This window comes from Lagenorhynchus albirostris, chromosome 15 (genome assembly GCF_949774975.1).
Source record: "Lagenorhynchus albirostris chromosome 15, mLagAlb1.1, whole genome shotgun sequence".
Taxonomy (NCBI): Eukaryota; Metazoa; Chordata; class Mammalia; order Artiodactyla; family Delphinidae; genus Lagenorhynchus; species Lagenorhynchus albirostris.
In genome coordinates, this window is record NC_083109.1 from 4,553,568 (window position 1) to 4,573,281 (window position 19,714).

The 19,714-nt window shown below is 48.9% G+C and overlaps 1 protein-coding gene across 4 annotated transcripts in view; it reads right to left on the reverse strand.

Moving 5' to 3' along the window:
- Window positions 1-19,239, reverse strand: part of GNAS (GNAS complex locus) — a 54,215-nt gene extending 34,976 nt beyond the window's left edge. For 3 of the 4 annotated variants that reach the window (XM_060124408.1, XM_060124406.1, XM_060124407.1), the window contains exon 1: window positions 17,358-19,239. In XM_060124408.1, the coding sequence (XP_059980391.1) occupies window positions 17,358-19,239 (1,882 nt within the window). Of the gene's footprint in view, window positions 1-17,016; window positions 17,137-17,357 lie in introns of all 4 variants that reach the window. The other variant, XM_060124405.1, reaches the window with a different exon arrangement.
- Window positions 19,240-19,714: the final 475 nt, after the last annotated feature.

Here is a 19,714-nt window from a genome sequence, read left to right on the forward strand (position 1 = left end):
GGATGGACATCGTTTTCAAGGTATCCTAGCAGAGTGGTCCGGATTCAAGAGAGGAGCATCAGGCCAGCGGTGGGGAAGTAATTGCACATAACTAATTCATTTACAGAGGCAGCCACTTGTAATAAAGGACGTTTTCAAAGTGACTTGGCAAACTGATTTTTTTCCCTGAGCTGGTAAACAAGCTTCGCTTTATGCCCTGAAAATGGGTTTTCACTCACATTGATTTCTTAGTGTGCCTCTCAGGTGAAGGGCATGAAAATGTCACAAACAAGGAGAAGCCCAAACTTAATAATTCTGTAAACCTGAATTTTACTCATGGAATCAAACCAGTCCCTGTCGTCTGGGAGTTCCTTCAGTTCAGTAGGCCTCACAAAAGCACTTCCCTCATCGTATAGCTAAAATAAAAATTCTCCATCTACCTATCTGTACACACACACATATTTTATAAAAATCACATACCATGTGCTGAGCATTACAGGAGACCTTTAGATAAAACGACTCTTCCAAGGCTACTGAAGAGATGACTGAAAAGTTTGTGAAAGAAAAACTGGAAATTAAATTCTGGAATTAAGGCATTTTTCTTCCCACAATGACCGGGAATTAATTATACTACTGAATATTGCGGATCTCTATTTGCATTAGGAAACAGGAAAAAGAGGCCCAGAGCTCAGGATCTAAGATGGAGGACGGAAGCTAAGATGGAGGACAGGCCAGGACCTAAGATGGAGGACGGAAGCTAAGATGGAGGACAGGCCAGGACCTAAGATGGAGGACTGGAGCCAAAATGGAGGGCAGCCCAGAAGCTAAGATGGAGGGCCCAAGCTAAGGTGAAAACACTCCACGGCACCTCAGGACTTCTGGCTGCAAACTACAAACACTCCCTCACCCCACCCCTCAGAATACAAACCCTAGACACAGAAGATTCTAAGGTTCGGTGGAAGAATGTGGGGCTACCCCAAAGAGAATTCTCAGTCCTTGAAGATCCTGGAAGGCATAGTTAGGCTCCAGACAGATCAGAAAATGAAGAGAGATGGGGCTAAAGGCAGTTCTCTCACCAGCCCAGGGCCAGGCCTCTGGAGTCCCTTCTGAAAGCAAGCCCACGCCTCAGCTCTCCCAGGGAGCCCCAGGGCAACACCTCCCGGAGAAAGGCATCCTTCCGTAGCATCTCTGAGGCCCACACTGCACCTGCAGAAGGCCCGTCCCCGCTGTTGGCATATAACTGTTCAGCCCCAGACTGGCATGGAAATCTGAACTGTATGCCCGTCCAATATCTACACACAGGTGTTAGTTTTGAGCCAAGCAGATCCTTCGGGGTTTTCTGCAATCTCATTATCAGGACTCAACAATAATTTCATGTAACCACTGATCTGCTTTGCTTAACTAGGTTGGAGTCGTGTCAGAAGGCCGCTAAAGTCTGTTTTTTGACAACCTTTCCATCTTTTCTTAGCTGCCATGTCTATTCCCTTTTTAATCACCGGGTAGCGACGGTCCACGCTTAACTTCCTGGGGCTGTTTTGCTCAAAGGGAGCAGCAATGTCTTATACCTTTATCTTCCCCACGCGGAAGGGCACATATCAGGTGTATATTGAGTGAATGAATGAATAAATGAAAATGCCTCAGCGAAGGCCAACTCACCGACCCGGCAAGGATTTCATCCTTCTGGGAGGCTTGGCAGACACGTGAGCAGCTACTGCAAGTTAAGAGATGCTACTAGAAAGGCAAAAAGGAAACAGCCATTTCGACATCCCACTTAACCCCCAAATTAGGAAAGAACTTATCGGTGAGGGAAAATGGGAGCATTTGCACCGAGAACTGGGCAGTATTCCATGCTCTTTGCCAAGCTGGACACAGCCTACTTATGAGGTAAACCTCAGATCTGCCAATAGTCAGAAACTTGAAAAATTAATTCGTGACAACTGTTTTCATTTGGAACCATGATTTCCCTCAATTAGGCGTGTCACTTGATGCTAAATTCCCATCAAACACTTCCCAACAACTTTTTCTTTATTTTTTCTGAAGAACAGCCATGACCCCCTTTCCCCAACGATTCTTAAAGGTCACAGAAGGTCCATTTGATAAGCATATTGGTGGCAAATCCCCTTTCCTGACTCTTAGGACAGTAATTGTTTTTCCCCCTACTGGCCCCTAATGGGCAATTTTGCTGGGTTTCAAAGCAATGCAAATTTAGCTCCAATCAATTAGTAACACATTTCTAACTTCTGGGGGCTTGGGAAAAGTGTGAACTTTTCCTGGTGGAGGGAAGTTATCCTTGAGAACAAACCAAATCCTGGTCAACCTAGCAAACCTCTTCTGCCTCAGTGGGCTGTGTTTTTTTTTTTTTTTTCCAAGTCCCAAACTTGGGAGAATGGAGCCCTCTACAACAAATGAGGACAAGACTTTGTTGGGTTTTTTTTTTTCACTTGAGCTAATGAATAAGGCACAGGACACAGAGGCAGCTGACGGAATATTTTCCCCACTAATGCCAGGAAGCTGAAATCTGCTCTCCTGTTGTGCTTTTTTTTTTTTTTATAGCCTGAGAGATTTGCATCTGGGTGTGATGTGCACTTGGGGCCCCCCAGCACAAAGCAATCAATCTTGTCTCCTGCTGCAGAATCCCCCTCCCCCTTCCTCACTGAATAGAGCTGTCTCCCCTCTCTAATGAACATACCCAGGAGAATAAAACTTGTTTTTCAAAAGTGTGGGGAAGGAAGAAAGGAAGGAAGGGAGGAAGGAAGGAAAAAAAAAGCACACAATGCCTATACTGGGTCTGGCCGGAGCCAAGTTCTCGAGGACGCTAACCTATAAACTTCTAAGGATTTCCTCAACGTCTGAGATGTATACGTAATATACAGGGTGTTTGCTTTCAGCCTTCAGGTTTGCTTCGCTTTGTTTTGAGTAATTATCAAAGAACTCATAAAGATTGACCTTTTTTTTTTTTTTTGAGGTCAAAAAGGTCCAAGGGTGCCGGATTTCTTAAAATCAAACCACTCAGCGGGGTTAGGCTGGTGGAGACACTCGGAAAGGCAGCTCATGCTAGAAGGGGGCTTATTACTAATTTAAAAAAAAAACTGAGCTATCATTTTAGGGTCAGGAGAGGAACATTCGGGAAACTGAAAAAGGGCCGACTGTGGGAGAGAGGGCAGTAGTCAGAGCTCAGGGCACGGTGGGGAAGGGAGGTGGGGGCCTTGGTCCTGGCGCTCTCCACCAGCCCTCCAGTCCCTGTACTACTCGGTGCGCTCCTGGGACCCACATGGGCCCATGGGGCAGAGGGACGGGGAGGGGGCGATGCCCCCCGCCGCCAGACTCCTGGGCCTGCCTCCCCAGTCCTCCGGTTGAGGGCAGCCTGGCTCCTCAGCTGTGCCGGCACTGGCAGCGCTCCATCCTCTGCCTGGGGCAACTTGCATTCCTTGCACCCCACACCTCTGCCTCGTCCCTTCCAGATTCTAAGTTCCTAGAGGGCAGGGACCATGTCTAGTGTCTAGAGCTAAGTGTAGCAAAGGCACTTTTTCTTTCCTTCTCTTTCTCTCTCTCCCCCTTCTTCTCTCCTCCTTCTCTCCCTTTCAAACTTTTCATTTCATCTCTGTGTTTCTGTAGCTCTTTCCTTCCTTTTGTACCTTCTTTCTCTGTCTTTCAACAATAAAGAACTGGCTTGGGGGGAGCTGGTTTTTAACTTTGGAGTAGTTCACAAAAGTTCGGGGGAGGAAACACAAAAAAAGGAATTCAGATTCCTTCCCCCCTCCCCCCATCCCACCCCAGGGAAAGCGCTGAGCAAGTAAAAGAACCCTGAAAAGACACAATGGAGAATGTGGGAAAGGCGCTCAGGAAGTCAGTGTGTGTTGGCTGGGGGGTGAGCTAAAGGTGAAGTTGTTTGCACACCGCGATTAGTACCCTCTTTAGAAACATCCATACGTCTGGGTAAAGAACAGGAGGAGATAAGGAGATATAAAATCCTGACAGGATAAGGGCGGGACGGGGGGGATTTCCTGTAATATTATAATGTCATTTTAACAATAAGTAAGACTTCTGGAAGAAAAAGGGAAAGGGGTCAGGGAAAGTATGGGGTGTGGATTCCCAGTCCTGTGGGCAGTGAAAGTGGGCGGTTTGGCCCTGTGTGGGAGACCCTGAGTTCTAAGAGGGCATGGCCCCCTAGAAGGTAAAGATGTGCGTGCTGTCCGGGGAGGGGGGAGTGGAGGGTGGGGGGTGCGGGGAGAAACTGGCAAAGAAACCCATCAAATGAACAGACCAAAGCCCCCTGTTCCCCCAAAGCACAGAATGGCAGGATTGGTGTTAAAACTAAACTCCCAGGGACCCAGCACAGGATGAGACCGCAACCTGAGATATCCCCTGAAACCTGGGGCTTTTTTCCATAGGGCTTTCCTACATTTCATCTAGAAAATTCTAAGTGATCCCACTTCCTGCGAGCATCCCAGCCATTCTGAGCTCTCTGCTGACCTCTGGTGGGGGAGGAGCTCTACTGGCCCAGAAAAGGTGTTAGAAACTGGGCAGCGCACCTGCCCTGCTTTCCCAGGGACCCCAGCACCCAGAGGAACCCCCTTCCCCGGGGGGGGGAGCTTTGTTAACCTGCCTCGTCCAAGGTTCAGGGCTATAGGTTGGAAGGTGTGAGGAGGAAAAAGGTCAGAAAAGCTTTAAAGGAGCCCCAGGTGATTAGGAGCTTAAGAGAAGCATGTTGGAATAAAGTTTGTTGACTTAAAGAAGAGGATTTTTTACTAGCAGGGCGGGGGAAGCTTTTGCCCGAAGTTAATATATTTTATTCAGTCCCTTTGATTTTGTTCAACTATAAAAGAGGGAGGGAAGAGAACGTATCTAAGAACAGTATATGGAGGGTAAGTTTCGTTGGAAAGGAATAAACTCCCATGACGGGACTTGGTAGGTCCTGGCATAGTAAGTTCACGTGGCCCTTCTCAAATAGATGACCTCATGATTTTACGGCTGCTGCAGGGAGGGGAGGGGAGGTGGGGGGAAGAAATGGCAAGGATGCCTGTTCTCTTCGGAACCAAGGAACTTGGCACCAGACACCATCAGATCTCCCCTCCCCTCCACTGGAACTTGGCCTAAACAAGACAGAAGTGACCTTCCCCCAAGTCCAGGGTTGGGCCTGAGATGGAGGGTGCGGGTCCCATCCTCAGATGGAGAAGACTCTTCTTAGTAAGAATGCCCCTGAGTGCTCAGCGGGTTTGCAGCCCTGAGAGGTAGAGAAGGGTTGTAAAGGGGAGAAAATTAAAACTAGCTCTGAAATCTGAGACCCTCAAAAACCCAATGATGCTCCCATGAATGAAAAAACCATAAGGATTTACTCTCAGCCAGTATCTTCTCTATAAGACAGCACCGAGCATTCACCCCAAAGTCTACTCTCTCATTTCCCTGCATCTTCCCATATTGTCTCAAATGCTAACTCCTCCAGGAAGGCTCCCTGGGTTTCCCTGATGGAAAAAAGGACCTCAATCCACCTCTGAATTTCTTTTCTAGCCCTTGATTGGGGTGAGAAAGAATGTCCCACTCTCCTCTGCATCCTGCAGAGATTCTCCCAGGGATGGGTTCTCAGAAATTATTAATTATGTGCCAAAGGGCAAAAGATAGGCCTAAAATTGCCTGTACAAGCTGCCATTTTGAAAAGGATACTTTTAAGAAAGAGAGAGAGAGTGTGTGGCGGGGCAGGGGGGTGGTTTGGCATACCAGTTCTACTACAACTTTTAATAAGAGAATTAAAGAACTTTTAAAGTGAGAAGGACATCTCTCTCATTTTTCAGATGAGAGAAACTGGGACCCAGAAGATAAAGCAATTTGCCCAAAGGTCTCAGAAACTGGTTCCCAGAAGACCTAGGGCACACACACGGCCTAGGAAGTTAGAGGTCATTGTGATAGTGTGGGTTCCTGCACTGGCTAGGGTCTAATAGAGCCACTAGTTAAAAGGGACAGGATTGGGACTTCCCTGGTGGCGCAGTGGATAAGACTGCGTTTCCAATGCCGGGAGCCTGGGTTCGATCCTTGGTCAGGGAACTAGATCCCACATGCATGCTGCAACTAAGAGTTCTTGTGCCACAACTAAGGAGCTGGCGAGCCGCAACTAAGGAGCCCATCTGCTGCAACTAAGACCTGGTGCAACCAAATAAATAAATAAGTAAATAAATAAATATTTAAAAGATAAATAAAAGGGACAGGGTTTGACCTCAGATATCAATTGTTCCACTGGAACACCTTTAAAACTATCCCTGGGCCTTGGGGGCGGGAGCTGTGTCCCTGGAAAAGAGGATTAGGGGAGGGGCCGTGGAATTCTGCCTTAGGCACCAGCACATGGTGAATTTTGAAAAGCCAGGCTCTCAATAGTAAAAGCCGAGCGCCATCTGCCAGCCAGTTCTGAGCAGCCTTGCTTTATTTTATTGTCTCTGCTTCTCAGCCCTAAGTCCTTGGTGTTCTCGTCTCTTTCCCTTTAAAAAAAAAAAAAAAAAAGGTATTTCTTGCTCAGAAACCCCCTTAAAATAAGAATCTTATTTAAAAAAAAATCGCAAGAGAGAGAGAGAGAGAGAAAAAAAGGGAAAGCAAGGAAAAAATGAGGGAATCTCTTAAGAGGCTGATTTCTCCCCCATTTCTGAGCTGTGCGGACCTCTGGGGAGAATGGGACAGAGCACCCCGCTTTCTCCATCAAAGGCAGCCTTGGTGGTCTGTCTCCTGACCCTTTCTTCCTGGCAGGATGAAAGATCAGTGCCCAGCTTGGAGCCTGCCTTAATATCAGAAGTCAGACCCTATCTCTGGGGAGTCAAGGTTCTAGGGCCAGAAAGAAAGAGAGAAGTGAGGCCTCTGCTGTCTGGCAACTTAAGTCTCAGGATAAGATGTCTGCAAGGGTTTTGGATTTGTCCCTTGGGTCATTACCTCTTTCTACATAAAGGTGAACACAGAGAGATCCCCCCGGCTTTCTGTTGGATGGCCCACCAAACTTAAGCCTCTATCTTGACCATGGCAGAACCATCATAACATGGAGTTTTGTCGGTACTTTTAAGAGTCAAATTTTGGGGCTTCCCCGGTGGCGCAGTGGTTGAGAGTCTGCCTGCCGATGCAGGGGACACGGGTTTGTGCCCCGGTCCGGGAAAATCCCACATGCCGCAGAGCGGCTGGGCCCGTGAGCCATGGCCGCTGAGCCTGCGCGTCCGGAGCCTGTGCTCCGCAGCGGGAGAGGTCCCAACAGTGAGAGGCCCGCGTACCGCAGAAAAAAAAAAAAAAAAAAAAAAAAAAAAGAGTCAAACTTTGGCCTTTTCTGGATGTCACCTGGCAAATTCATGGAATCCCTGAATAAAGCAGTGCAATCAACCAAGGTTCCGGAAATGAGAGCCGGCTAACATTTACCCAGTGTGCTCTTTCCGCCATCCTGGGCCCCTCTGCCCGCCCCCTCTACAATCAAGGCAACGTGGAGAGACAGCGAAGGATGATAACAAGCTCACCCCATCCCAACCGCCCAAGGATAAAGATTCCTGAGAGCGCTCCAGAGTGACCAGATCCCATCGGGAAAAGGCCCAAAGACTTGCATTTGGAAAGGGCAACCCTCCCTCAAGTGTCCATCTTAAAATCAGCCCTGGCCGTTTGTTTGCAAAACAAAAGGATCTAATACGCTTCCCTTTTAGCAGCTAAAAAGGAAGAAATGAAATCACCTAAGTGTTGAATTATAAATAGCTATTATTTTCTGGCAATCCAACTTTTAAAAATTTTCCCCTAACGTCTGGCATTTGTTTTTGGGTTCTGCCTGGAGCCTTCTAAGCATTTCCTTGGAAAGATGCTGCACTTGGTCCCAGGCAAAAAGTCAAAATCAACATTCAAAAAACATGCCTTGGGTTAGTTCTGAGGATTCTGCAATAAGAAGATCTTAGTTAGGGGCGCTTCACTTAACTAAACTTGAAACCTATAAAAAAATGATATTTTAAATTTAACATGTCCAATGTATCATTGATCAAACTACTGATCAGTTTCCACCCTTTAACCTAAAATAATCTTAACAGTAAAAGCAAAAGTCCAAGTTCATATAGGTGTCTGGAGTGGAGAGTGGGCTTTTTCTTTTCTGTTTTTCCTTCTAGACTTTGCAATTAACTTAAAGGCCACAAATTCCAAATTCTCTAAGGAAAAAGAAAAAAAAACTTTTTTTAAAAAAAGTTAAATCTCTGATGAATCTGTAATAACCGTATTGGAAGATCAGAAGGGGGCAAAAATATAAGTGTTTTAGGCTCAAAATATAATAAAGAAGCGATAAAGTCTCCTTCCATAAGGGATACTTGGGGGAGAGACTCATTAGGTGCAAGCTGGGGGCCCAGACCACTATTTAAAAGCAAAATGATTTATTCAACTATACTTCCGTAAAAAATTTATGTAAAAAATAAAATTAAAAAATGATGTATTCCTGTTGTGATTATTCCAAGATATTGGTTATAGAATCTGCCCTAGGATGAGGGGGCGGGCAGGGTGCATCGACCATCTTACCAAAAACCAAGTGCAACTCTCTTGATCAGGAAATGTCCCTGGGTTCTTATTCCTGTTGGCACAGGTATGTTTTATTCCTAAAAGATCTCATTTGACCTTCCTCAGTACAGTCATTCAGAGGCATTCCTTCCACTGCCCCCTATCCCACCCCTACAGCTTCCTGCCTTGAAATATCAGCTGCTATAGGTTAGGGGGCACCTCCGTTCAGTGGGCTGGTTCCCTGTGGTCGTGGGGCTCAGGTGACCCAGTTAACAGGGCCCACGCCCATGGCAGGCGTGTACGCACTGCCAATCCCAGGCTCCATTTGCGTTTTGTGGGACACACGCAAGGTGGGTCCCCAGCCATCCCAGAGCTGATATATGACCAGCAGCCATCGGAGTATCAGTGCTGATTATCTCGGCCACCCTCCTCCACGACGCACAGTGAATTAACGTACGCACACCAGACGGGGAGAATTCCCTGCCTGCTGCAGACAAAGGCCCCTAAAGAACCCCTAAGTGGTAGATGTGATCATTTAAGGGTTAAAGTCTATGTAAGCCCCGATGTATCCTGGCCCATTGATTAGCTATGGGACTGACTTGGTTAATCAGAGTCTTAGACCGATTCATTATTTCCACCCTTTTCTATTCTATTTAGGGTCAGCTGGTGACTTTTTAGGTCACCTTCTTTTCAGAGATTTTTGGAAATTAGTTCTACCCTGGAATGTAGGCTCACCAACACTGGCATAAACCTTTCTGACTGGTTATTAGTAACTGAAGTCAACAGCCTTTTCTCCGAAGATAATTTTTTATTTTAAGGTGTTCAAGTTCTGACCTGTATGATCTCTACCTTCCCCAGGATTTGATGTTGATAATGTTAGGGCAGTGGTTCTCAACTGGGGATGATTTCTGCCCCCGCCACCCTCCACCCCAGGGGATACTTGGCAATGACTACAGGAAGTTTTGGTTGTCACACTGCGTATGTGGTGGTGCTTGGTGGGGTAGGCTGTGTGTGTGTGTGTGTGTTGTGTGTTACTGGCGTCAAGTGGGTAGAGGTCAGAGAGGCTGCTAACACCCTACATTGCACAGGACGGTCCCCATGGCAACAGAACGCCTATGGAAGACCCCTTTGTTAGAGCACCCTGAAAATGCTAATATCCCAGCACAGAGCCAGCAGGGAGAAGTCAGAGCTTAAACATAAAAGGCTAGGTCTGAGTAAAGCTCTGGGGCCTGTTAAATCCAGGCTTTGTCCTGGGGTGGGGTGGGAGGGTGCAGTTGGAGTGGGACCCTCCTCTGTCTCTGCTGGCTCTTCCCTTCCCCTCTCATTTTCACTATAGATGTGACACCTTTCTTCTGCCTGTGCCGTCTCACCATCTAGTGGCCACCTGAAATATCAACTCACCTTCACCATCTCTGCGCCATTCTAGATTCAGTCATTAAAAAATTCACATTGGGGGGAGGCAGTGGGTGGAAGGACCCCGAACGACGTATATGATTTTATGAATAAGTTAATTAAGCATCTTGTAGGCCTAACAGACCTATATAGAGAACAGCTATAAGGAATTAAGATGAACACTTTCTATGATTTCAGCAGCCCACAAAGGCCCAAAACCTTAGGAGTTACCTTATATAACCACAGAGAAGCAAGCGGCATCTACTTAAAAGGGGGTGTCCAAGTGGCCTCAGCAGTTTAAGTAGCTATATACTTCCTAAGTAACACTGCCTATTCTCCACAGATTAGTTTTTCTTTGTCAAAGGTAACCATCAGCTACTTTTACAGCTAAAGAAACAGGCCTAGGCACGTGGTCCCCAAGACCAGCAGGGTGCTGGGATGGACACTAGCTGAGATGTAGGACCTTGTTCCTATTTCCCTGGGTTGAGGGAAGCAGCCCTTCTTGGCCCTGGACTCTATCACAATGCCTGATTTTAGTCTGTGTGCCTCATCTTACGAATCATTCTTTCTTTGCAAAAAATCCCACAGCTGCAAACTTACCTGAATGGAGGTTCCCTATAAAAAAAGTCTCCAAGGTCACTTGCAAATTAGCAATCAGTTTGAGGCAAGGCAAAACTGTTCAAATAGGAAAGAGGAGAGAGGTACTCTGGTCTTTGGATGGAGGGGGAGAACCAAGAGCTGGACACATCGAGTTCTTTTTCCCTTAGAAGAATCGATGCTCCGTGTTGACACGGAGCTCGTGAAAGCTTGACTGTGCCACTCCTTCAGAAGTGGGTACGAGAGATTTTCCTTCCCATTATCGACTCATTAAAGGAAGTTTCAGGTACGTACTCTGTCCCACACACCAAGTATGTGTGACAACTTCAGAAACATTGACTGACTCATAATAAATTCGGGATCCGGTAACAATTTCTACCTTTATACCTCTCTCCTCACCCCAAATTGAATCATTAAGAAACATTTAGTAAGATCTAATGTTCAAGTTCTGTGGGCAGAACTCCAGGAGTCGAAATGCTCGGGAATTCTCCTGAGGTTTAACAAATTACTCTGCAGTGCAACGTGGGATTTTCCTTCTAAGTAAGGACAGCAGAGGCGCACGCCCTTGATTTTCGTTGCTCTGTCACAGATCAGTTACCTAACATCCTTCTCTATTAAGGCCCCCAGTTGCTGTCTGGGTAAAACTACTCCAGTAATTCTGATTGGAGGGGGCTACACCTCTCAAGTGTTTGCTGTCTGAGAACAGAGCATCCCATATCTCAACTGAGCGTGTGATGATCAACAGGAAAATTCAAACATGGGTTTTTTTTGTGTGTATGCTGTTCCCTACCTCGTTCTTGGAGGTCTCCTCATCTTCCATTCCCAGTGGCTGGCCTTCATCACCATCTGGCTGTTGGGAAGGAAAACTAGAGACAATCTTTTTTTTTTTTTTTGCATGTGTAATAAGTACAGAGCAATCCGTGCTCAGGACCCCGGGCTCAACCATAGTATCCGGTTGGTTTATAGACAGGAGCTAATAAAAAGAGGGGGAGTGGCAGAGGGGGCTGTGGGCTCCGAGAGGGGGGTAGGCGGCACTTTCTCAGGACAGGTAAAAAGTAAGTTCCCGCCTCATCCTGTTGCACACCTAACAGTGACTCCACACGATCATAAATTTGGCAAAGAGTCGTCAGTCTACGCCTTGGGTTGACCCTTATTTATAAAACGTGTACAAAGAGTGTACTCTGAAACGTCGAGACAGAAAGGCAGGATGGGTGCCTGGGACTTTTAGAACTTTAGGTCTCATGGGGAATACAGAAAACAAAAAAAACCAACCAGGGACTTCCCTGGTGGTCCAGTGGTTAAGACTCCACGCTTCCAATGCAAGGGGCATGGGTTCGATCCCTGGTCGGGGAACTAAGATCCCATATACCACATGGTATGGCCAAGAAAATATTAAACAAACAAACAGAAAACATCAAAAACAAAAAAACAAACCCTCACTTGGACCAGGGAGACAGAAGTCCAGGAAGAAAAGTAAATTTCTAAACATAATGGCTACCATTTATCAGACACTTACATGTGCCAGGCCCTGGGTTCAAGGCTTCTCTCAATTTCTAGTATCTGGCCCCCATTTTAGAGGAATCAAGGAAAAGGACACATCTTCCTCTGATTCTTCTGCAAACACCCCTCCCCTCCCTTGGCCTACTCCAATGGCCGGTTTTTATCTGGGGCTTCCCACTAGCCTTCCTCAGTTTCATAAAGGCCACTTTGACTTGCTGACTCTTTAGCAGAATCCCAAAGAGAGAGCCTCAGGCCCATCTTTCTCTCACTCCCTGAAGAGATGAGGATCTTATGCCCAGGGTGACCACAGGCCACAACAGGAATCTGATGGGACAAAGACCCTTTCAGTCTAATTCAATGAAATCTGTTGAGGTTGGTGTTAACAGGGCCCGAGTCTGAGTTCCTCTTACTGGGGGGGCCACCAGAGCTGGAGACGGTTAATTAGAATGACCTGACTAACTGTTTTAATTGCTGGTGGGAACCCTGTCACAGCAACTGGCCCTGCCCTTTTCTGTTTTGAAAATTGCTACACTTGCAGAGGAATCCGATTTTGAAATGGACAACTGGCATGTTAATTTCACATTCCATTAGAAACCCTAGGAGGCACAAGGTGGGTTGGGAAGAACCCTGCCTTTGCCACAGGTTAGAGAAACAAGAAGTATAGAGACCAGTTTTCATTTGCTATTTACATGCCTCCTAAAAGTCACTTAATGGAGAGGGATTTGGAGGGCCACGGTTTTGCTGGGGTGAGGGGTATGTTTTATTTGGTGGAAAAATTAACTCTATAAAGAAGACACACGGTTGGGATGGAGAATTTCAAATCTAGTCAATTAGGTTACCGTCTCTAAAAAAGTTTTTTTTTTTTTTTTGCTTAATACCAACCTTCCCCCATAAAAGTCAAAGGTGATTTCCAAGATTATGTACTGACACTCACTAAGGAGGAATTAGCCCCGACTGAAAGGAAGGAATACTTTTAAGAAATAATCACTATGAAGAATATTGAGTAAGAGTTATTTTAATAGGGTCATTAGATCCAGGCCAGGAGATTCTAAACAGTCTATTACACTCTAACACTAATAATGGAGGGGCTGTGCATAAAAGCAACTGTACTTTTAAATGATGATGATAATGATGTTTTAGTGGAAACCTGAGTAAAGAAAAAAGCTTTAGACCTTGCTCAAGAACACTTCTGGGGGATTTTTTAAAGACTTTAAAGAAAACCTGCATTTAAAAAAAGAAGTCCAACAAACAAACAAAGACTGCAGTGTTGGCAGATGAATGACAGCAAATGTGGAAACAAAATATCACCACAGCAGTGACAGGTATCCCAGCAATGAGGAGGCTCACGTTTCACGTACACTCAATGGACATTTATAACCAAGGGTCTGTCTGGTTCTGGTTATTATTCAGGAGGCAGAAGACTGCGGGACACCTGTCATCTGACAAGGGATTTTAAGAGCACATAGCGCACTTAACAGTAATCATGCCTCGCACTGAAATGACGCTTTATAACTTATTACCACATGTTGGGGGTAAGCACTGAATTAGAAACTTCTGATTCCTTCACTTACCTTGCAGTCTTTGAGCAAAAGTCCCTGACATTTAATCTCTGAGCTTTTGGTTTACTTGCCTATGAAATGGGGTCCCATCACATTTTTACTGCCCAAGGCTGTTGCAAAGGAGAAATGTGACTGGATGAAAGGCTTTTAAAAATACGGTTAAAAAGTGCTATCATTATGTGTAATCATTACTCTTACAGGTTACTAACAATTCTGAAGGCAGTGAGGCTATCCCTCTCAAGCTGGGGGTGGGGAGAGTAAGGGGGTGGGAGGAATGTACAAAAAGGTGACAAACCCCACTTTTTTTTTGCTTAATACCAGTTTTCCATGGTATATGTAACGTAGGCAAATGATAAAAATTAACATAGCTGTATAGAAAGGCATTTTTTTTTTTGAGAAAAATCTATGGAAATTGGATTTTAAAAGGCAAGGAAGAGATTTTTGGCCTGGTAAGCCATGCCCTTCCCACTGCACCAAACAGCTCAGTGGAGGCATTTTGAATACGGAAAAATGGCTGAATTAAAAGTAAATAAAAAAGCAAAGCAAAGGGCACTCCAGCAGGATGAGATGGATGCCTCGCTGTTGTACCTGGTGGCATAAATAAATTATCATACAATTAATTGAGATTCACTGTATAAACAAAGTGTCATGGCAGAATAGCCATTATTATATATAGCATTTGCCTGCACAATTTTAACACATTCAGCAGCTACTAAGAAATTCTAGCCTAGCAGTCCCTTCAATTCTCAACAAAAATGAGGGAATCAGCCAAATTAGGTTTCCAAAACATGTTTAAGCCACCAAAATTATTCAGAAAGGTAACAGAAACATGGAAATAAGTCTATTATTGGCTAGTGTTGAGTAAGAAAAAGGCTTCAACTTTTTAGCTATTCTAGAATTTCAGTCATGTTACTGATTGTCTATCTATTTCTAACTATTTATCTACCATTTTCCTTTTTAAGAGTCCCTGTAATGTGGTTAAGCTGTTTGGGCAATAAAAATGGAGAGGGTATATACACAGAAACACATACAGGTTTAAAGCAACAGATGAATCTGTATGTCACCAATTATCAAAGGATGGTCATTTGATCTTCCCTTTTCAGTGCTCAGCGTATACGGATGTCTTGTTTTATATGTTAGGATTTAAATGTTAGTGAAAAGGCTTGTCCTAAATGGAAGTGGGTCTTCATCCTGTCTCCTCTCCCCCTCTGCAAACATGGAAATAATTCAGACCCAGCGGGGTGCCTCTCTTGTCACTTTGGCAAAATGAAACCTTGTCAGATTGCAGCCTGGCTCCACAAGCCACACTGCCACAGCAGGCAATCTGGCTTTCTGAATTCAGGTTCATGCTAGACAGGGCCCACGTTTCACTGGACTACACTGCATGCAAACGGGTTTGACCTGGGTGCAGGGCCAGGATGATGGCAGGGTGACCCCAGCTAATTTCCTTTACTTAAGGTGAATTTTTCCCCCTGCATATAAAACATGGGTAAGCAAGGGAAACTTCTAACATTCTTAAGGCTCAGCCCCAGACACGGGCTGTTTGCTACAGAGTTGATGCGTGCATAACCTATGGTTTAAGGCTCCAGTCCTGATTTAAGTGGATGGTGCTCCCCAACCCCCAGAATAGGGGATTCAGGCCATGGAGCAAAGCAGAATTTAGTGAAGATCTGCTTGAAAGTTTCATTTCACAAATGAGGCAACTGAGGCCCCGGCATATGAGGGGCACTGGCCAATTAGGGCTCAAGTGCACGCCGTCACTTGGCTCTCCTGTCTGCCCCCAATTATGGCCGCCTCCCCCATCACAGGTTTGCTACCCAGAGCTATGCTTGGGATATTGAAATGGGGCTCTTGTGGCAAAATCAGTTGTCTGCAGGAAAACAGCACGTTGTCATTTGAGGCGCTGTGCCTTCCACGCAGCTGAGGCATCTGAAATGTAAAACTGTCTCCCTCCTGTATGTTTCTGGGGAAATGATGTTGTCTGTGTTTCCCTGGGTGGGCATAAACAGAATGACCATCACATGTAAAACTGTGATGCGTGAGAGGCACATATCACAACAGCAAACAGTGATGCCCATAGGTCATTAATAGACACCATCACACATTATAAAATATTTAGCAAACAAACATAGCACCGCCTGAAAAGTTGTGATCTTGAAATCCCTTGAGAGGTCTTAGAGAATAAATAAAGAAATTAAGGATTGTGGAGTTTCACATCTGAAATTTTCACTTAAGCCCCACATTCAGACCTTTGCTAATTGCTGCTTTGATTAGCTGTGGCACGAGTCAAGCTGTTGGGGGGGAGGAGGGAGGTCCTGGAGAGGGGAGAGGACCCTGAAAGCTGGCATAGGTGAAGGGAGGAGGAGGGGGAAGGCCGGGGCCACCAAAGGTACCCTTCCAATGGGATTATTAACATCTTTTTAATGTTTCTGTATCCCAAGCCCATATGCAGAGGATCTTACCTTTGAGCCTCTTTGCCCCCAGCTAAAGCTGCTTGAAAGAATTCACATGCAAACATTTACATGTCTCACAGTTTTATCACATTTTGTCCACACACTTAAAATACACTGGAAGCATTTTTTAAAAAGTTTTATTTTAATTGCATTTCAAACACAAGATGGGCATTCCACTCCCAACGCATAAACCCTCTCTCTTTACACCAAGCCCCTCCTACTGTATTCTGTAAAAGGGTAAATGATTGGCTTACCTCAGGCTCTTCCCTAGGAAGAAAAATGATTTCATATTTTTTAAACATGGCCACGCCCCCTCCCACCTCCCCAGCCCCTCCCCCCCGGAACCAGCCCCGTGTGGTTTGGGATACGGGACTCGCCTACAGCGGGTTAAGTGTGTGGGGGGGTTTCTCCCCCTCCTCCCTCCGTCCCCCGCCAGGTGAGCAGAGTGTGTGCAGAATACCGAATTTCTGCGCGCAGCCCCGGACGCCCCAGATACCTGAGTGTCTGGTTTTTCAACCGTAAAGGCGGGAGGGTTGGGCGAACGAATGAGAAGTGAGGAAACGCTTAGCGCAAAGGGAGAAAAGAGAGAAAGACAGACAGAAAACAGGTTACGGAGGCCGGCCGGAGGCGGCCCCCTCCCCCCGCCCCGCCAGCGGCCCGACATCCTGCCCAGCGTCTCCCGCTACCTTCTCGGGCGTTTTCGCGCCGCCCACTGCACAGCGCCAGCGCACAGGTACCACCCGAGTGTGCGAACACGGAAAGTTTTTGCCCGCGCAATGGCGCAAAACACAAGACAGCCCGTTCCCCGGTACAAGTACACAGTCGGCGGGTAATTTGGGGGTGCCAGGGGCGGGAATGGAAGAACGCTTGAGCATATCATGCACAGGCGGACACAATATGGACACCAACACACACCAACAACAAGCCGTCTTACTCCAAGCAGCCGTGCCAGGCGAGGCGGGGACGCACCTTCTCCAATGACCCCAACCCACCAACGGCCCCAGCCAGCCCAGCCTGAGCGACCCCGGAGCCCTCCCCTGCAGTTCCTGGCTCACCTGAAGCCCCCGCCTTTCTTGCCGTCCCCCACCCCACGACTCGGCGACGTCTTACGGTCGCTGGCGCTGGTTTGTCCAGCTGGAAACGACCCTCAGTGTTGCACGGCACCACTTTTCTCCCTAAAGGGCACACACTTCGCCACCCAAGCCCACCCGAGGCCCCCCCCGCTCCCGGGGCAAAGTTAGGGCCCCCAGCTGGAACTTTCTGGCAGGTTCTTCCCGCCTTTGCCCAGACCCCGTCCTCCCGCCGCCGGGCCCCAAGCCCCACCGGGCAGCCCTGCCACCCACTCCCGGGGCCCCCGGGCGGCCCTGCTCCCCACGGGCAGAGTCCGCCGCATTACCTAGAAGCAGCAGGCGGTGCGTACACATGTAGCCCATCTTCTCGTTCTGGAGCTGCTTGTCGATGAGTTTGCTGCGTTTCTTCTCTGTGCGCTTCTGGGTGCGCATCTCCACGCTTTCCTTGCGGGTCTGTCTGCGCTTCTCCTCCAGGGCAACCTTCTTGACCTTGGGGCTGAGGGAGCCTCTGGACTGGGGGCTCTCGGATCTGCAGAAGCAGCCTCCGAAGGCCTGAACGAGGAAGTTGCGGAGCAAGTTGCGCCGGGTCTTTCGGCGGCGGCGGTTTCGCCTGGACTGAAACCAGCGGTGGCATCCGAAGGTCCCATCGTCGGATTCGTCTCCGCTGTCGCTGCTGACCGATATGTCGTCGTTGTCGCCGCCGCGGTAGCAGCTGCGCTCAGACCTGCCCCGCCAGGCATATGCGCGAGGAGGCTGCGGAGTAGGCGGATCGGCAGCCTGGATCTCGGGGCTGGGGGGTCTAAGGAAACTGATCTTGGGTCGGGCTCCAGAGGCTGGGGTTGCCCAGGCGGTGGGAGCGGCCCGGGGGACAGGGGTGGCCCGGGCGACAGGGGCGGCCCGGGCGACAGGAGCTGCCCGGGCGGCAGGGGCTGCCCGGGCGGCAGGGGCTGCCCCGGCGGCTGGCGTGTCAGGGCCGGCAGGGGCTGCCCCGGCGGCAGGAGCATCGGGGGCTGCCCCGGCGGCTGGCGCGTCAGGGGCTGCTCCGGCGGCAGGGGCTCCGTCTCCGGGATCAGGGACTTTGCCTCTCTCCGCGGCAGCGTCGGCTGAGCCTCCTTCCATCTCGGCTGCTTCTCCCTCAACTGGGGGTCTCTCTCCCTCTGCTTGCTCTCTCTTAACTGGGGCTCGGGAGACCTCGATGGGCGGGCCGTCAGGCGCGACTCGGGGGCTGTCCACGTTGACGGGAGCGTCGTCGACCCCAACGGGGGCGCTGCCAATCTCGCGCGGGGGTCCGGAGATCTCCATCGGGGGGCTGTTGCCCGCGAAGTGTGGAGGAGGTCTGACAGCCTCTCGAGATGGGCTGCCGATGATGCCTGGGACCCAGAGGGGGGGCTCGTTCGCGGCGGGAGCGAGGAGGACCGCACTCGGGGCCGCGACTGCCGCGATCTCGTTGCCGCCAAGGCCGTCGATTTGTGGGATAGCTCGGGGGAGCCCAGGGGGTGGGCTGTCGTCCCCAAAGCCTGCTCCATCAAACTCAAATGGCACATCCTCCTCACGGGGAGGGCTGCATCCTCCTCTGAAGCGTGCGCTTGCAGGTCTGAGATCTTGGGGCTCCTCGGGAGGAGCCCTAAAGACCCCCGCACCTGGGCCTCCTGGAGCGAGGTCTGAGACCTGCAAGAGAGGTTGGTTGCAGCTTCCCTGCGCAGGCTGCTCAAACTCAAAGGGCATAGCTTCTTCGGGGGGAGGGCTGTAGCTTCCCAGGCTTGGCCTGGCCTCACCGAAGGCTCTGGGCTCCACGATCGGTGGGCTGAAGGCTTCAAGGCCTGCATGGGCCCCAGTGGTGTCTCCAGGGTGCTCCAGGGTAGGCCAGAAGTGTCCCAAGCTGGACTGCTCGACCTCGAAGGGCATGGCTTCTTCAGGAGGTGGGCTGTAGCCTCCATGGGCTCCGGCTTCCTTGATGGCCTGGCTGAGGTCCTGGAACTTGGGCCTGGAGACTTCTGGGGGTCCACAGGCCTCGCCTTCAATCTCGACGGGGACGGGCTCGCTGTGAGGCGGTGGGGTCTCCATCTCTTCGGCTGCGCCAGACCCAGCACCGGGGGCAGCTGCCCCTGGGGCCTCCAAAGGTGGTTGCTCGGGCTGTTCGCCGAGTTCAAGGGGGATATTGCGTTGTCCTGACATATTATTGCCGTCGAGGCAGTTGCGCACGCCCATAACACGGTGGCGGTTTCTTAAAATAAACTTGGGGCCCCGTAAGACGGAGCACCCGACCGAACTAGGGTGAAAAAAATATTTTCAAAAAAAAAAAAAAATTGAAGTACCAGCTGGAAAGTTCTCCAACCACACTTTCTAACCCCAGTGAGGTCTAGGGGTTCAGGACCTCAAACCCCAGACCATGGCAGAAGCAAGTCTATTGTTGCTGGTTGAGTCTTGGCTCCTTTCTGGCCACTTTTTATCCCCTCAGGCGGCCCCTGGCCCCCCCTTAGGCCTGCTTCGTCCCCTCCTCTCTCCTTCTCTCAGCTCCAGGCCAGCCCCGCCTGCTTGGATCAGAGGAGCGTGCCGATTCGGTCCGAAAATCGCTCGTAGTGCTCTTTCTCTGCCACCAGGGGACACCAGCCCCGGCCGAGGTGGCTCTGGGAGCCGGCTCCGGGAGCCGGGAGCCCCGGACTTTGGGTAAGGGGGCTGATGA